At 45.5% G+C, this 19373-nt stretch overlaps 1 protein-coding gene across 4 annotated transcripts in view; it reads left to right on the top strand.

Moving 5' to 3' along the window:
- The first annotated feature begins 351 nt into the window (after positions 1-351).
- HMCN1 (hemicentin 1) overlaps positions 352-19373 on the top strand; it is a 364148-nt gene continuing 345126 nt past the window's right edge. For 2 of the 4 annotated variants that reach the window (XR_012906027.2, XM_089780594.1), the window contains exon 1: positions 352-1134. Coding sequence is in view for 3 of the 4 variants with exons in the window: in XM_089780594.1 (XP_089636720.1) it covers positions 846-1134 (289 nt within the window). In the remaining variant the exon portion in view is untranslated. The remainder of the gene's footprint in view (positions 1135-19373) is intronic. The other 2 variants (XM_075936754.2, XM_075936755.2) reach the window with 2 other exon arrangements.

Here is a 19373-nt window from a genome sequence, read left to right as displayed (position 1 = left end):
AAGGGCTGGAGAATTTCTTTGGACTGCACTGAGTGCTAGAGAATTTCCTTGGGTTGCGCTGCCCAGTGACAATCACTTTCCCATCCCAAACTCCTTGGCAGTTGATGGGGGGTAGTGAGCTTTAATCTTCCCGGCGGTGGAAGTGGAGGTTTTATCGGGATCTCCTCCTGAGAGGTGGAGGAGGACTACTCTGTAATCCACGTCCTCCCCGCTCAGGCATGTGCAGACCCACCTGAGCCCATTGTTCCTACCCACCAGGGGAAACTCAGCTCCCGAGTGCCACAGGGCACGGCGGGAAGGCACATCTGGGCTGAATTTCCTGCTCGCAGCTCCGTCCCGCTTCTATCGTTACCACGGGCGCTGCGAGTGAGCCTCAAATGGCCTGTACGTGGTTTAAAAGTCTCCCCGCAAAACGGCCCCGGGGCAAACGCTGGAGGAGCAGGGGCGGCCAGTGATAAGAGACGGCTGGGCGCGCTCCTTGGGTGTCTCTGCAGCAGCAGCCGCGCATTGGGAGCGTCTGCCTCTCGCCAGAGTCCCGCTCCAGCAGCAGCAGCCGCGCACAGGGTAGGGCACGGACGGGACCCCCCCTCCAGGAGACACTACAAAAGCGCTGCAGCCAAGTAGACCCGGAAGGGAGAGAAACCAGAAACTCCTCACAAACAAACGCCGCCGCATCTCCCTCCCTCGCTCCCTCCCGCAGAGGCTAGAGGAGGGCGTGGGGGGAGCTGTCGCTCCGCTCCGCAGTGGGCAGAAAAGGGTTTTCTTTTCTTTCCCTCCTTACCTTCCAATGCATTTCTCAGCTGCCGTGGGAGCCCTCTGATACTGAGCGCGCCCTCAGGAGAACAATGATTTCTCGGGGAACGAGCCTCCCCTGGGGAGGGGGATTCCGCCCAGTGCTCCTGCTGGCTCTGCTTTCTTCTTGCTCTGCACAAGATGCCAGTGCGGAGAAGGAGCCCCGAGCTGAAGAAATCCCAGAGGGAGCATCCACCTTGGCATTTGTGTTTGATGTGACTGGCTCTATGTATGATGACTTAGTTCAAGTTATTGAAGGAGCATCTAAAATTTTGGAAACCTCTCTGAAAAGGCCCAAGAAACCACTTTACAACTTTGCTTTGGTGCCTTTCCATGATCCAGGTAAGGAAATGTTTTTCAAAGTCCAGTTAAATGGGGAGATGGATGTGTGTGAAGATTTTGGTGTCATCTGCTGAATTAGGGCAATGCAGTATATGTGAAGGCAGAAGGTTGGAGACCCATTTTAGAGAAACAAAGAAACAAAGAAACAAACAAAACCCTGGGGGAGAGCAAGAGACATACAATTAAAAGGGGACCACAGAGTACATAATTCTCCTCGGAAATGATATAAAAAGGTAATTTCGTGCACTTTGAAAGAAGATCTGTGCATACATCTTTTGTTCAATGTCTTAGTCACACTTTTTGCCTGGAATTCACATCAAGAATAACTTACCAATGGCAGACTATATTCTGCTGACTCCCTCTTGTCATGGTCATACACAAATATGCATTGTCACCTCTTGAGTGCTGAACACACCTATGTTTCCCCATCAGATACATGCAAATTGATTTTTAAAACGTGCACATGCATACAGACTTTGAAAGGATTTAGTATCACTTCTGCAAAAGCCATTTTATGTTGAAAAAAGACTTTCTCCTACTACTAAAGAACATAATAAGAATTTTGGACAACAGTTTCATTACACATTACACATGAGTACACAATCATGCCTCCGACACATTTTTTCAGTATTTCGGTACTACTTCAGCAAGCTTTCTGTGAAACAACTAGTCTGCTGTGCTGCTTTTGTTTCTCGTCTTTCCCTCATTCCACTTTTTCTCTTTGTTTTCTGCTGTTTATTTTGGCATATCCTGTTTTCATGTCTTTCAGTAGCTCTTTTCTGTCCCTTTTCTCTAGCTTTCCTCTCTTCCCTTCTCAAACTTCTCTTAGCCCTGGTCTCACCTTATTTCAAAATAACAAGCGGAGTGTCCACACTACCAAAGCTGGTATTTTAAAATAAGGGGGTGGTTCTTTTGAAATAATAACTCCTGCTATTCACAAGGAATAACACTTATTTTGAAATAGCTATTTCGAAATAGCAGTAATGTGGACACTCCACTCCTGCTATTTCAAAATAAGTACTCCCCAAAGTAATTCAAACTAATTACTCCCCAGTGCTTCCTGGGGTTCTAAGTTGAGGTAGCATGTCCACATTAAGGACTAATGTTGGACTAATGTTGAGGCTTCCCTGTTGTGTGGACACGCTATTTTGAAATAGTTATTTCGAGAGTTATTATTTCGAAATAAATTATTTCAAAATAATGTCCTAGTGTAGACATACCCTTAATGATGTGAAAAGGAAACTGGAACTGGATGCGCCTAGACTGTGATATGGAGCAGCCAGCAGAGGGGACGGTTTAAACCAAACTTAACAAAAAATTTGAAACAGAAAAGAATCAGTTTAGAACGTGATTTTCTTGGTTCTAGTGTCCTCTGAGACGCTCAGATGGTGACATGCTATGGATCACTCACAGGAGCTCAGATAATACTTCTCTCCCCATATATCAGATGTGTAGTACTTTTACAGTGACACCATCGATGTTAAAGAGATTTGCCTGCAAAATGTTTACCTGTTATTGTCAAAAATAACACCCAAGGTCTATAATAGTGAAAGATTGTTGAAAAACTTGTTTTCTTTTTCAATTCTACTTGATGTATTTTTATATTTACTATATTTTCATAAGCATGTCCACCATCGTGATACCAGACTGCCTTCTATGAAAATTGTCAGTTGTGCTATTTCTTTCACAGAAGCAGTTTCCTTTGTTTTCCTGTTGCTGCGTGAAACACGTGTTTTAAAAAAATAGGATTTGGTGATTTTAAGGTCACGCAAATCATCTCTCTCTCTCTCTCTCTCTCTCAGTATGTGAATTCTGGGTTGAGTGTAGAATCTGAAAAAAAAATCACCTGGATTTTGGGTTGACAGTACCGTTTTGATTTTCCTGTCTTTTAAATTTGAAAACTTTTATTTTTAGATGGAAGACCAAATGCATTATAAACAGAAGAAAAAAAATCTCCCATACAGTGATTCATTATAATAGCTAACCACATGCCTCTACTTTCTTGGATGATTTGTTCTGGAACACTTTTCTCAAACTCCAAAGCAGGAAGGTGATTTTTGTGAGGCAGACTTTATTTTTAAGTTAATATAGATTTGGCTCCTTTCCTCGGCTCCCTCTAGCTTTGAGTAGGACACCTAACTTGTATTCAGTGATTCTTTCAATCTTCCCTACAGTTTTTCCTTTCCAAGTCTTTCACCCCTCTCCTCTTTTTGCTGTCTCTGCAGTCTCCTTGATCTCATATCAGTCTGGTTTTCCACCTTTTTCTCCCATCCCTCCTTGTTGCTATTCCCAATGCACAGGAATCACAACTCCAGTACTCCTTTCTTTTCCAGCATCAAGGAAGAAAAGAAGCCCCCTTCTCCTGCTTCTCTTTTCCTCCACACCAGAGGAAATCCCTTCAGTTGATTACTGAAATGTTAACATCTTATTTAGTAATTAAATTAAATCCTTATACATTGGAAAGCATGCAACAAAACCTGTTTGCAGTATTATAGTTGGCATTCTTATACATCAGTTTTGCATCTTTAGATGAAGGGTTAGCTTGCACATATAACCATGAATATCAAGATTTTCTACAAAGTGATCATTTGGTCCACTTTAATGTTTTAAAGTGAAAAAGGAAGATTGTCATATTAAATCTACAACAATTTTTGAAAGCTCCATTTCTTTAACTTCTCCCTCAGTCCCATAAGCCAACAGCACTTTCCCCCATACTGGCATGTTCTGCTTAGAACAGTGATGGGCAACCAAGAACTGTGAGTGGGCCGCATGAGTGACCCTCATTCATTTCAGAGGGTTCCAGCAGCCTGTTTGCTCCCTCCTCCTTCAGCTTGTTTGCCTCCTCCCTGCCCACCTCTCATGCACTGGGGCACTGGAGGCCCCTTGTACCATTCCAGCTCTGGGAGTGGGAGAGAGGAGCTGGGACAGAGCATGAATCAGTGGATTTGTGGTGTTCCGAAAGTTCTGGGAGGGATGGGGAGGAAGTGCCGGGTTCCAGCGCCCAAGAGGAGTGTGAGGGAGGAGAGCAGACAGGGATCCGTGGGCCTCAGGTGGAACCCCAGTGGGCTGCATGCGCTGCCCAGACTGCTGATTGCCCACCACTGGTATAAAATTATAGGAATTTGGCAATTGTCATATGTGATTGGACCTCTACTGTGTCCAGTCAGTAACCTATATGACAGTGAACATGGTGCCACTGCTTCCAGGAGTCAGCACCCCATGCTGGCAGCACCTGTCTGGGGTTGTAAATCCCTGCTGGCGGGGGGTTGCTGGAGCAGTACAGCTGCACAGCTGAGAGGAGCTACTGGTGCAGGGTGCTGATGGATATTGATTTCTATCTCTGAATAGAAATGGGGGAACACAATATGCTTGCAATGGATAATCAGACCTTCATCTTCAAAGACTTCCACTGTCCTTGATGGTTTGGATCAGTGGTGGGCAAAAGGGCCTCTGTGGGCTGGATCCGGACCGCCAAGCGGGTTGATCTGGCCTGCGGAGGCCCTGCCAATTAAGGCCTGGGGATGGGGGAGCACACAAAGCTTCCTCCAGCCCTGCCAAGAGCACGCAGTGCTTTGAAGCACCACGCTCTCCGCAGGACGTAGGGAGATGTCACATGCTCCCCCACCCCCAAGCCCAGAGTTTCCTGCGCCCTCCCCCCTCTCCCCTGCGAGAAGTGCATGGCACTTCAATGTGCTGTACATTTGCGCAAAGTGGGGGCAGGGCAAAGGAAGTTTCATGCAGCTCCCCCGTCCCCAGGCCCTGCACGAAGCCTCCTCCCACCCTGCAAGGAGCATGGGGCATTTTGAAGTGCCGTGTGCTGCTCACAGGGTGGGGTAGGGCAGGAGGAAGCTTCATGTGCTCCCTCCGCCCCCAGGCCAATCAGGGCTTGGGGACAGGGGAGCTACGGGAAACTTCCTTCGCCCTGCCCCGGCCTTGCGAGGAGCATGCGGCACTTCAAATTGCCACTTGTTCCTCGCAGTGCTGGAGGAGGCTTCCCCCGCCCCCAGGTCCTGATTGGTCTGGGGGTGGGGGAGCGTGTGAAGCCTCTTCCCGCCCTCCCAGGGGCATAGGTGGCTAGTGGGAAAGCAGGGCAAAGGGGCTCTCCCCACCCCCAGACCAATCATGATCTGTAGGTGGGGAGGCCCAGAATCATCCTGGCTCTTCCCATTCTGGTTTAGGCCCCGCCTCTTCCAAGGCGGCCCGGGGCCACTTCAAAATTATTGCCCCCGGCCAAAAATTATTGGCCACCCCTAGTCTGGATGGACTACTGGATACTTATCTGGACTATCCCTGTCTCATAAACTTAGCTATTGCTTGAATTATTTTATTTGCATTTAACTTACTGGTTTGTTCCTTTAAGATGCTGAGCTTCAGTGTGTTTTGAAGGTACTTAGGGTATCTCTAAACTCTTTCAAAAGAAGGATGTAAATTAGACATATCAAAATTGTAAATGAAGCTGGGATTTGAATTTCCTGCCCTTCATTTGCATAATCTCGTCACAGCATTTTTTCAAAAAACGCCATTTCAAACGTGAAACCGTGGTCTAGACACAGTTCTTTCAAAAAGAAAAGCCTTTTTCGAAAGATCCTGTACTCCTCAAAAAATGAGGTTTACAGGATCTTTCAAAACAGGCTTTTCTTTTTGAAAAAACTGCGCCTAGACTGCTGTTTCACTTTCAAAATATCATTTTTAAAAAAAAACCCCATGCTGTGATGCAATTATGCAAATGAAGGGCGGGAAATTCAAATCCTGGCTTCATTTGCAATGTCAATATGTCTAATTTACATCCCTCTTTCGAAAGAGAGATGTAGTCTAGACATAGCCTTATAGGGCAGATTCATCCCTGATGCAATGCTGGTTTTTTTGTAACAGGTTTGCACAAAATAATTTTGTTCAGAATTTAGAATCAATATCAAGAAGACTCTTCTACTGACTTACATGCTTCTAATGAATAGAGCTTCACTGGGGTAGAGGAGGATTTCTGGAGTAGATGTAACATTTGGGTCACCTCAGTGTATTGCTGAGGACAGAGTTGCAATGTTTTATGAAAGCTGCGAAGTCATGAAAGTACTTTGGTGAATCACATCAGATAATTTTTTATTTAAAAATATTGTGCCTGGCTTGTCCATTTCTAACACACAAACTGTCGGATGACTTCTGGTATGTTATATGTTATCTCAATACTGCAGTGTAAAATTATGGACATAACATGGTTTTGAGGTGGTGGAGATGGATACAATTTTAATAATTCCTAGCCAAACTATTGTTCCCTTGTTGAAGTGAAACAATTAACCCCTAGAGATGAGTGCTGTTTAGAGAGATTTTGAATATCTGCGGTTTGGGACATGGAATTTAGGTTTAGGTTTGGTCCACAGTGGTGGTCAGAACAAAACTAAGGTCTGGATTCAGGTTCCATTGAAATTTTGGTTTGTTTTGATTCACCCCACTCCACCTCTTTCCAGCCCTCCTGACATGGCAGTAACTAATCATTGTGCTAGAAGATTCCATGTCCTTATAGCATCCAGTGGATCCGAATGGGGTTTGGGAATTAGTTTGCCTGAGCTATCCATGGGAGCAGAAGTTGCTTAGAATGTGAAGAGTGCCATTGACAATGAAATCTCCAGGAAAAGATTTATTAAAAACTAAATTAAGGAAGGTTGGCAGCAGAAAATTTTGCATCAGAATTAAAGCTTGAGATCAAAGACCTTTTTGGAAGTTTTCTGTGTTTGGTTTTGACATTCCACTAGTTAGCTCTCATTGAATTCAGTGGAAGCAGGACTAGATCCAGAATGCCTGAATTTAATGATGGTGGCCAGCCAGCTCTTTTTTTTATGCCATTAAGAAATTTTGGAATGGAAAATGAGCTTAATGGGGCAGATTAATCCTTGATGCTCCTTCTTTAAAGCAAATGGAGTCACACCAGAAATGAATTTGGTCCCATGTTGTTTCTCTATATTTTGAACAAATATATTTAGTGAATTTCTCTTTTAAAGAATAAGCTATCAAAGCACTCAGCCCTGGTCTACACTCGGGAATTTTTTTGAAACAGCTCCCCTTATTTTGAAATAATTAGCGGAGCGTGAACACTATCAAGCCCGTTATTTTGAAAGGTGCTGGTTATTTTGAAACAATATCAGGTAGGCAGAACTGGTAACCTATACGCTTTTTCCCTTCAATATTTTCATAGCCTCTGCTCCTTGTTTCCTGCCCCCTCCCTTTTTTTCCTTCTCCACTCTCCCTTCTCCCATATTTATTTTGAGTCTGCACATCCTAAACTCAAAACTCCGGTCATCTGAAGAAGTGGGCTGTGCCCATGAAAGCTCATGATACTATCTACATGTTTTGTTAGTCTATAAAGTGCTACCAGACCATTTGTTGTTTTTTAAGTTTATTTTAGAAATGTGCATCTGTCTGTTCATGAGTCTGTTTGTTCAAGAACTCCTCCAAAATGGTAATAGCTAGGACCAAAAAATATAGTATGCAGCTTCCTCTTATCATAACTTAAGCAAAGTCAAGGTGTGATTGTACCAGGAAAACAGGGAGTGCCTGGAATGGGATTGTTTTCCATAGCATGGAAAGAGAGGGGGCACAGAGAGGAGGGTCGTGATACTGAGAGTGGCCAAGGGTGGGGTTGAGGGGAGACAAAAGTTCCCTGTGAACTGAGGGGATACAAAAGGCCCCTGCCAGGCAGGAGACTAGAGGGGAGAAAAGTCCCCACCGGATGGGGCCCTGCACCCTAAATCCCTCCTTACCCCCAACCTTCACTCTTGCACCCCCAGCTCCTTGCCCTGAGCCAGTCTTTAACCCCCCATCCTGACAAGTCATCTTGTCAGTTATAAAAAGAGATGCAAAACCGCGTACAGGAATGCAAATTATGAACCTTTCCTTGTGTCAGTTATAGCACTGAAAAATCCACTTGTGCCATATAATGAACAGTGTATTGTTCCTAGTGAGTGACAGTAAGCTAACTGTTTTTGCACAATTTGAACTTTGATATAAAAGTATTCCCTTATGGTTGCACATATGAATGAATGTATTCCTGTCTCTGCAGACAGACAGTGACATTACCACTGCTGTTGCTTGTAAGTTTCTCAAGCAGTGACACAATAAAATTAATAAAACACTTTTCAGTATTACTGTACTATTCAGGGCTCCTTTAATAGATTCTCTTCAGTGTATTGGCTTGAATTTTCTCATTTTGGACCATCCCTCATCACTTGTGTCAGCTGTTGGCCAGAAGATTTAGTTCAGCGGTTCCCAAACTTTTTGACACGGGGACCAGTAAATCCATTCACGAACTTTTGGAGGACCAGTAATGTTCATTTGCATATTTGCATATTCATTAATCAAATTATGAATATTCAAATAAGTTGTTTCTGGTCCTCCCAAATCTCCCAGTGCCAGCTTTAGCAAAGCTTTTGATATGGTCACCCACAATATTCTTGCCAGCAAGTTAAGGAATATGGATTGGATAAATGGGCTGTAAGACAGACAGAAAGCTGGTTAGACCAGGGTTTCCCAAACTTTTTACTTTAATTGGAACCCTTTTTTTTCAGTTCTGCTTTTTGCAGCCCAAAAATATAAACACATGAAAAACAAACGAAGAAAATACCAGACATATAACATGTCTGGTATTTTCTCAGTAGGTAAGTTGTATTATTACTAGATGTATCAGTTTGTAGTTTGTATCAGTTTGTAGTTTGTATCAGTTTGTAGTTTCAGTATCAGTTTGCAGCTCAGGCTGCATGAGTGTGTCTACCTGCCAGATAGTTTGCAACTACTGGAGGGGTTTGTGTGTGTGTGTGTGGGGAGGGAGGGGGGACGGGGATGGGATGACAGTAGAATCCCTGTGCCAGACTTAACTCGTGCTTTGTGGGTGGGGGGGGGAGGGGGGGGGGGAGAGGGGAACGGGGTTGGGTCAGTCCCACTCCCTGCAGGCTGATTCATTCCTGCCCCCTGCTCCCCAGCTCCCTGCCCCCAACCTCACACCCCCCGGCAGCCCTGCTTCCACCGGCCCCTCAATATCCCCAGCCTGCCCTGATTCCCCCTCCAGTTCTGCTTCCGGTGGCCAGCTCTCCCCTCCTCCTCACTCCAGAATCCCCTGGCCACCTGCACCTTCCCTTAGCCCTGCACCCTCCTGGTGCCTCCTTTTCCCCTAATACCCACCCCCTCACCAGTCTCTGCCCCATTCCCCTCCTGCCCCTTTGTGCCCTCACACACAATTTGTTCCATCCTGACTTTCCTCATGCCCACCCCTTCTTTCAAGCCTTCTCCCAGCACCTCCACCTCCAGCCCCCAGTGCCCTTCCACTCCTCTCCCAGCATCACCCTGTCCCCCCTCCCACTGACACCTCCCCTCCTGCCCTTTCTCTCATGGTCTGCACTTGGCCCCCTGGCATTTGTCTCTCTCTCCTTCACCCCTGTCCCTTGGTGCCTTTCCCTCCCAAGCCCCTTCTCCTTCCACCCCTTTCCCCACCCCTCTCCTTTCCTAGCCACCGCACGAGCCGGTTCCCACCACCTCTTTCCCCGTTACGGGGCCGGAGTCTGCGCTCAGGCTCCGGAGGCCGAACCCGGAGCCAGCCAGGCCCCACTACATGCCTCGCGCGGGTTTCAAAACCCTGGGCCGTGACGTCACGTCCTCCCCGTCCACGTGCAATGCCGCGCATGGGCGGCAGGCGGCGAGGAGGAGCCGCGCGCGGCAGAGACATCCGGGGCCGAGGGGACACTCTGGAGGCGGGGCCGGAGAGGACGCGCGGGGGCGGGGCCCGCTCCAGGCAGAGCCGGGGAGAGACCCAGCTCCACATAGCGCTGGAGCAGGGCCCGGCTCTTAACTCACCGGCACGTCCGGGTGCAGGGGCGCGGGGCCCGATTCGACCAGATGGGTCAATTGGCCTAAGGGCCGGCAGCCACCAGGCACGCTGAGGCCCGGCATTTTTTTTTCGCGGCCTGGTGCCGGACCGCGGACCATAGTTTGGGAAATGCTGCTCTAGTTAATGGCTGTCTAGTAAAATTTTCAGGCTTTTTATGAACTCATTTAAATTGGCTGCATGAAGCCATTTTTACTTTTGGAGGTTAAGTATATTGGAGGCACTCTAGATAAGAGGGCCTTTTCTCTATTCTATCCCCTGGGAAGAGGGAGTAGGGGACTTTCTGAACATAATTCCCACGGGGGGGAGGGACACTACAAAACTCAAATCTTATGTTTTAGTGAGGAGCAGGATTGATATATAACTGTACAGCATTCCACTTAATGCACTCTCCCAGGTGCGTCCCTAAAACTAGCAATTTCTGTAGGAATGGATGTGTGGATAAGTTTTCAGAATATGCTGGCTTTTTATAGCACAAGCTCTGTTTATATCCTGATGTGTGGAAGTGGAAAGAACCCTTCACGATGCTGTAACAAAGGTGAGACAAAGGGTTTGAAGCTTGCAGACGGAGTGATGGCAAAGTCTTTTTCCAGTTATTCTTGCACATGGGGTGTGGGGAAAGGAGCGAAACATCAAGATTTCTGTGAGTGAGAGATTAAGTATGGCCGGTGTGAGCTGTGCACGCATTCTGGGCAGACATGTCTTGTGATATCCTCTCTCATATTTTTCTAGCTTATTCTCCTGCTCTAGATTGTTTGTGTGCAAACTGGAGTCCCAGGCCATCAGACACGGAAGGCACCATCTTCAGGAGTTCTAACATTCTGGTCCACAACATTGCTTAGTCCCCACTGCTGCACAGGAGCCTCTGAGCACTCTTTCCTTCCCTACTCAGTAAATCATTTCCCCCTTACTAAGTAGGCTAAATTCTCTCTCTCTCTCTCTCTCACACACACACTGTTTGTGTAATTCTGGGGTGAGAAAAAGACTAGTGCTTCAGAAAAGATCTTGAGGACAGTTTCCCGTGGGAAAAGTTTTGATAACACCTGACATTTGGTGGCATCTGATGTGCTATCCAGAAGTAAGTATATATGAGCCAAGGAGAAAAGTTACCACAGGCATAGCTGTCAGTGAGAGCTAAATTCCATTAGAGGCAGAGAAATTCCTTTTTTCCCTCTTCCCTCAATTCAAATACTGCTTTTGATATTAGAAATATGACTCATGTATCTAAACTATATGAATAAAATGACTGATACATTAACAAATGTGCTCTGGTTGTTTTGACACTAGTTATTAGCTACTCATCATAAGGGGTTAGATTCAGGTTATGCTCACTGATTTTTCAGATGAGCATTTCTCTGATAGCTCCAGAGGTTTCTGAAGAATTTAAGTTTTATGGGTGAGTGGTTCAGAAATGCACAGGAGTATATATGCTCCCATTGAAGTCCATGGGAGTTTTATTATTGACTTCTCTAGTTAGGCTAAGAGTGACTTTGGAAGGGATTATAATCTTTCTGGCCATTAATGGTTAAAAGATATCTTCCCAAATGTAAAGCCATGCAATGCTGTTTTACTGAGTTTGCAGATAGATTAAAACAAGAACTTAGCTCAAAGGGTGCTAAAATCTGAAATCTAATTACGATTGCTTGAATGTTGGGATTGTTAATTATTTCACTACCGATTAGTTCTGCAGAAACGTTCAGCTACTCTGGGGACTCAAGGTGGCGCCTAGTCACATTTTTTATTCATCACTGAACTACAAATTTTTGATTCTTAAAGGATTAAAAAAAGATTTCTGGTATTTTTAAGTATTAAGAGTGAATTGATACATGAAAAGATGTACATATCCTTTCCATATCCATTGAAATTTCTGTCATAAATAATAAATGTATTTGGTGACTTTAATTTAATTCTTTATTGAAGCTTTTGTGATACTTACAAGTTATTGAAGTGGCAGTCATCTTGGTATAGCCATGTGCAAGTTCTCAGTTATTTGTAAAATGGTTGACTGATAGCTGTGATGTGTTTGGTCACAGAGATCCCCTTGAGCGGTGTTTCTTAAACCTTTTAAGACCGAGGAACACCAAACAATAATTTTTTTAGGAGTAACACCAAGGATTTTTGGTTGAGCAAAAAAAAAGTCGGGGTTGGGGGAAGGGTCAGGGGAAGTTGTTGAGGAAAAAAAAGAATCACCTGCCCCTTTTGAATTCTGTTGTTCTCCGCGGCACACGTCCTACTGCCTCACGGCACACCGGTGTACCACAGAAAACAGTTTAAGAAACACTGCTCTTGAGACTATCACTTGGGGTGTGTCTAGACTACAGGATTTTGTTGATAAAAGTGGACTTTTGTTGACAAAACTATACCTGCGTCTACACTACCACCGAGTTCTGTCTATATATTGTTGACAGAATTCGTCAGTTTTGTTGATGGTGGTAAACCTCATTCTACGAGAAATAACACCTTTTGTCGACAGAGTTCTGTCGACAAAAAGTGTTATTGCATCTACACTGTCCTTTGTGTCTACACAGTCATGTTGACAAAGCCGCTTGCTGTGTTGACAGAACTGGATGTAGTCTAGATGCTCTTTGTCAACAGAAGCTTTGTCAACAGTATCTGTTGACAAAGCCTCTGTTGACATAAGCCTGTAATCTAGACATACCCTTGATGTGCTGAAGATACCCCTGAGCCTGCCCACCTGCCCTTGGGGGCACCCCACCGTCCTGTCCTGCTGAGCGAGGCCCTCCAGCCTCCTCCAGGCCAGCCACAGAGTTGGGTCACAGCCCTCTGCAGTGTAATACAGACGCTGAGATCAGTTCAGCTCCGAGAAGGCTCAGTTAAAGGGAATTGTTACGGCACCCAGGTGCACAGCCCCACTGGGACCAGAACCTCAGATAAATCTGTCTTACTCTGCATAAAGTTTTATGCAGAGCAAGCTCCTTTAAGTGTTTGCCCTCTTTATCAATGAAAGAGATGCACCAGCTGTTTCCCCCTGCCATGGTAACAATTATGGGTAAAAACTGGGTTTAATGATAAAAGTGATTTTTTTAATTGAGTATAAAAAGTAAGATTTAAGGGGTCATAAGAGATAGCAGATGGAACAAAATGAAACAAAACAGATAAGTCTAATACACTAAGAAACATGTTACATACAATATCTTACCCTGTAACTGGTAGTTCTAATAATCTTTATTCACAGGCTGGAAAGCCCCCCAGCTTGGGCATGACTCCTTACTCTGTTCAGTCTTAGATGTTTCCAGCAGTCATCTTGGGTGGTCAATAGAGGTGTCCTGACATCTGGCTGCAGCTAGGGTTGCCAGATGGCTGAAACAAAAATACCGACCCTCCCCTCTCCCCAAAAAAACCCCCCAATCCTGGGCCCCAAGCTTCTCCTCCCCCTTCTTCCCCTTGCTTCCCCCTTCCAGCTCCCTCCTCCCTGGTTTCCTCCTCCCCTCTCCCACCCTCTCTCTTCCCCTCTCCCACCTCCTTTTCCCAGTCTTCCCAGAGGTTCATCCCCCCGCCCAGTTTTGTTCAGTAAACCCAGTTTCTATTTTTAAACATACGTGTATTTTGTTTGACATCAGGAAGGGGGGCTAGGGAGGGGTAAGTGGAAGGACGTGAGGAAAGAATGGGGCACGAGCCCCCAGTGGGGAGGACCGGGGTGGCTCTGAGGGCTCCTCGGGGTGGACACTCTCCCGCAGGGCCTCCTGGATCCTGACAGCCCCCCAATAGACCCCCTGGATGGCAGCCTGCAGCAAGTGCAGTCAGGCTGATGGCAATGACCCCATGAGACTCACCGGCATGCCCAGGGGCAGCTCTGGCTCCATGTGGCCAAGTACTGTGGTGTCCCGAGTGCAGGCACTCAGGGCACTCCAAGACAGGACTGCTTTTCTGTCCCTCATCGAGGTAGACAAGCAAGCGGGGAACTCTGAGAACTGTCTGTCCGGTGGTGGGGGTAGGGTCCCTTTAAGCACGGAGCTCAGTTAGCCTCAGTTAGCCTCAGGCAGCAGCCCCACACACTAAGTCCTACCGTGATGCCCTGCCGGCACTGGTTCCGGCCAGTCTTAACTTCGGTTCAGAGTCCACTCAGTGTGGACGCGCTATTTCGAAATAGCAAAATGCTATTTTGAAATAGTTTTTGTGTGTAGATGCATTAATTCGAATTAGCTTAATTCGAATTAACTATTTCAAATTAAGTTAATTCGAAATAGCACTGTAGTGTAGACATACTCTAAGGCTACGTCTACGCTGAAGTGCTATTTTGGGATATTCTGCGCCTTTGGAGCATGCCCATTATTTCAAAATATTATGGGCTTTATATGCCAATGTCCCTGTAAACCTCATTCTGCAAATAGTAAGGGACATTTTGGAATAGTGATTTATTTTAAAATAAGTGCCAAATTCTGAAATAAGCTATTTCAAAATTAATTTGAAATAAGTAAAAACCTCCCAGGGGTAGCCGTGTTAGTCTATACCTTCAGTAGTCCTGTGGCACCTAAGGGTGCATCTACAGTGTACCTGGAGCTTGCAATAAGCTACGCAATTTGAGCTACAAGTTACAGACTAACATGGCTACCCCTAAGAGGTTTATACTTATAACCAGGGCTTGACAAATTATGGAAAACCCTACTCGCCAGACAAAAAAGGGACTCGCCAACCCTCCCCCCCCCCCAGTGTTTTTTTTAATGGCATAAATTCCTAATAAGAATAAGAACAGTAATTACTAATAAGTTATTAATAAATATCACCCAAGTTATTAATAAATATCTTATAAACCTCTACCTTTTCCCTCTGCTGCCATGTCTCCTCCCCTTGCTCCATTAGCTCCCTTGGTGCCTGCTTCCCCACAACTCCTCACTCTCTTCTGCTGTCCTGACTCCTGCCCTACTCACTGCCCTCAGCCTTTCTGAGACCTGCCTCCCTACACCAGCCCTTCTCTCCCCCCTGTGCCCACTCCTCCAGTAGCCCCACTCTGATCATGTGAGCTACCCCTCCTCATCCTCTCTCCTAACACCTCCCTCTACACGTCTACCCTGTCTCTCCTCTGGTGCTGGTCCCTCCCCTGCAGGTGTCTGCCCTTCTGCTTCTCCCCCAGAATCCTCTGGCCCTGCACCCTCCTGGTGCCTCCCCTTTCCCTTACTGCCCCTGCCCCCTTTGCCCACTGTTTCCCTGATGCCCACCCCCTCACTACCCTCTGCCCCCATTCCCCTCATGCCCCTGTGTCCTCACACATGCCTTGCTCCATCCCCAGCTTCCTCATACCCACCCCTTCTTTCAAGCCTTCTCCCAGCACCTTCCCCTTCCCCCTTTAGCCCCCAATGCCCTTACCCTCTCCTCTTCCAGCATCACCCTGTCTCCCCTCCCAGTGACACCTCCCCACCTGCCCTTTTCCTCATTGTCTGCACTTGGCCCCCTGGCATTTGTCTCTCCTGCACTCCTGTCCCTTGGTGCCTTCCCTTTTCTTCTCCTGACCTGCCCCCCACAAGCCCTTTCCCCTCCCCTACCTGGCTTCTGCCTTCCACTTTGGGGGGTTGCCGGAACCCTTTTGAATCCGGCGGTCGCCAGCCGTGATATCAGGATGCCACATGATGCCAGCGTCCTGGCGTCTGCCAGCGTCCCGCCCTCTGGCTAGTGCCCCACCTCCTCGCTCCAGAGCTGCATGCAGGCAGCTAGGCTCTGAGAATCGCCGCACTTCCCCCTTCCTGGCGGCGCTCTGCTCCTCCACTGGCCAGCGGGTTGGATGGGGCCGTGCCGCCCGTAGTGCAGGCTTTGGCCAGCCTGTCATAACGGCCCACCAGGCCAGTCTGCCCCTGCACTCACCAGCTGGTAAAATCTACTCACCGCGGGCGAGTGTATTTGTCGAGCCCTGCTTATAACTTCACATACAGGAATGATACATGCCTACAAACGGAATATGCACATTCAGCAGATTAAAACTTTTCAATCGATACCTTACAAGGAGTATTTTGCATAAAGCACTTTCCAGTTATGCATATTCATATTCATAATAATATTTCCATAAAGGATTCAAAATGCACCATCACAATAGTTACATTCCCTGGGATAGTAATATGAAACTTTGCTTATAGTTCAGGTTGTGAAGGACACACAAATGTTAGCAGCACTAGTTGAAGCACTAGAACTCATAGCCTCATGGTTTCTAGGTCAGTGAATTTTCTCTCTGGTTTTGTACCACACTAGTTGCATGAAGGCAGGAATTTACTGTGTTTTTGCAAGAGCTCCTACAGCGGGAACAAATAGTGTTGTTGGCAATAATTTTACTATATCTAGCAAGACTGGCTATCTACTTGGGAACTATAGTAGATTCATCTTCAACAGACTGTGTACAGAGGAGACAATCTCTCTCTCTCACACAGTCAGTTGTGTAATCAAATCAAATCTCTAGTGATTTGTTTTGAATACCAAAAAGAAGTTAGGTGTGGCACCCCAACTGCCTTCAAGCTATGAATAAAAGCTCTTTATTCCTTCCCTCCCCCTGAAATTTATATACACTCTCCTTTTTACTTTTGGAAACAGTAATTGTTTTGCTAGAGCACACAGCAATGAGGTGAACACACTGTGCACCCGAAGGCATAAATATTGCATACCACCTCTCTCACTTTAATCAAAGTATTAATGTTCATTATACAATCATTTTTTCAGTGAAATACTCTAAAGAAAATGAAGAAGAGGGTAGAACTTTGCAAGTACTGACAATCAACCACAGAATATTTGGCTCTTGAATGGCTGATCTCATTCATTTACAGCAGAATTGTTGAAAGACAGTTATCAAAAATGAAACAGAAATGCCTTGTGCAGTGGGATATTTAATATTAAAAGCCTTTAGTGAAGGAAAAAAGCCCTTGATGTTCAGGTTAAATACCATAAAAGATCATTTGTTATACTAAAAAAAAATCAAGTTGTGAGAAAAGTTAAAACTTAAAGACTGATGCTCAGCTACTTTGTTCTGCCTGTGAGTTAGGTATGAGGGAGAAATGTGTGTTAAAACCATTTCCGTTCTCCTTGTATTTTGTAGGCCAGTGTAAACTGGAGTAGTCCTCCAATTCATATTCTGCTTCCCAAAATTCCCTATAGCTCCTAGGAAGCAGAGAACAGTATAGGTTGAACGTCTTTAGGTTGGGACTCTTTGGTCTGGCAACATCCATGGTCCAGCATGATTTTAATTAGCCAGATGTCCACTTATCCTGGGTGGGGCCAAGTTTTCCATGGTCCCATAAAGTTTATTTACAGCCTCCAGTCCTGACTCTCAGTGTTCAGTGCTGTTATTTAGCTCCTGTTTCCCCCTGTTTCCTAACTCCCCAGTAAACAGTGGAAGTGCTGGTAATGCTGTTAGACAATATTGACCTCCTGTGGTTTGGCAAATTCTCTAGTTTGGCACCGTACAGGTCTCAAGGGTGCCGGACTAGAGTGGTTCAACCTAAAGTCATAAAGCAGTGCATACCAGCCATGACCCTGACCTGTCCCCTGTCAACTCCATACATCAGGCACGAGGAGCAGTGCTGGGGTGCAGCCTTTGTGTCAGCTCTACCCTGGCTGAGGAGGCCATTCGGGGGGTATTCCCACACATTTTAAGGTTGCTTATGCTGTCAGAGCATTTTTAAGGCACCTTAGTGTATCTGAAAATCAGCCTCTTAGGCCTGGTCTACACTAGGGGATAAGTTCTAATTAAGATACACAACTTAAGCTATGTTAATTACTCTTAACTCGGATTTTGGCACTGTCTGCACTGCGGGAAGTTGAAGGGAGCACCCTGTCCCTTTGACTTCCCTTACTCCTTGTAGAAACGGGACTACTGGCATCGACGGAAGGACCTTCTCTGTTCGAATTAGTGAGTCTTTACTAGACCCACTAATTCAAACCCTGGGTGATCGACTGTGGCTGCTTTGATCTTACTGTAGTGTAGATGTGGCTTTAAAGTGAAATCATGGTCTTATTGAAAATAATGAGAATTTTGCCTTTCATTTTAATGGAGTCACCATATTGCCCTTAGTTACCACATTTAGAATTAGAAATGAAAATGATATGCATGAATGTATACATAACCGCCACTGAGCAGATTATTTGAATCAGGGACCTCTGGAGCTTAGTGTAGGGACCTCTGGAGCCTTTGCAGCTTGAGCTATAAAGCCAGCTGGCTCTCAGCCTAGGTTGTAGAGGTCTCTTGATCTTATCTGTTGCTGTGGTTTAGGTGCCACTGCATGAGGCAGTGAACCACACTAGGTGTGTGGGTTACATATACATCACAATTTATCCCAGTGAGCTAAATGTTAAATATGGTATTCACATCAGCCAGCTTTGAGGTGGAACTAAAAAACTGGCTAGCAGTGCACACGAATACCATTAGCAATGAGATTTTGAAGTAGACAGAGTGTAATTATTTGGTTTGCTATATGGCCAGGCTAACTCTCTTAATAAGAAGTGCCATGATCTCAACTTGTTGAGATCTCCGTTTAATATCTTCTCTGAAAGATGAAACAAAATACAGGACTATGTAGCACTTTAAAGACTAACAAGATGGTTTATTAGATGATGAGCTTTCGTGGGCCAGACCCACTTCCTCAGATCAAATAGTGGAAGAAAATAGTCACAACCATATATACCAAAATTGTGACTATTTTCTTCCACTATTTGATCTGAGGAAGTGGGTCTGGTCCACGAAAGCTCATCATCTAATAAACCATCTTGTTAGTCTTTAAAGTGCTACATAGTACTGTATTTTGTTTCAGCTACACCAGACTAACACGGCTACATTTCTATCACTATTCTCTGAAAGTTGGCATCTCAGCTAGCACAAAGGTCTTTAACAACCAAAGAAACAGTAACTCAGAGGGAAGAGAGCTTCTATTGAATCACTGTTTATTTTCTGCAGGATTCAGGTTTTTCCTTCCAAATATAGACTATGTCTAACTGTACTTATCGTATGAGGTCTCTCAGACTCACAGCCCATGGTGGCTACATCTGGAGTTCTTCAATTATACAAGTTAATTTAGAAGTCAGATTTATTTTTTTAGTATGAGAGAGGAGAGGAGGATTGATAATGATTCCTTTAAGATTTTACTGAGAGTCTTAAATAAGCATGGCTCAAAGGCAATGCAGAATGACCTTGGTATTGAGACAAGTGTCAGTCAAAGTGCCTTTAGGCAAAGTTGTGGCAGACCTCCAAATTACACACACAGGGTTGTGAGGAAGCCCCATGGTGAATTAGAGCATTCAGTCTGGCTCTTATTCGGGTGGGGTGAGGTAATTGATTAGGAATCAGATAATTAGGGTGCTGAGAGGTCAATGCAGAGGGGACTTGGTGGAGAATGGGGCAGAAATTTGATTTAGTAAAACTGATTTTGAAAATAGCCTGAGG

The sequence above is a fragment of the Pelodiscus sinensis genome, chromosome 9 (assembly GCF_052426305.1).
Source record: "Pelodiscus sinensis isolate ZL-2025 chromosome 9, ASM5242630v1, whole genome shotgun sequence".
Classification (NCBI taxonomy): domain Eukaryota; kingdom Metazoa; phylum Chordata; order Testudines; family Trionychidae; genus Pelodiscus; species Pelodiscus sinensis.
The sequence above is the reverse complement of the archived record's forward strand: the minus strand, read 5'-3'. Positions and strand labels throughout refer to the sequence as shown.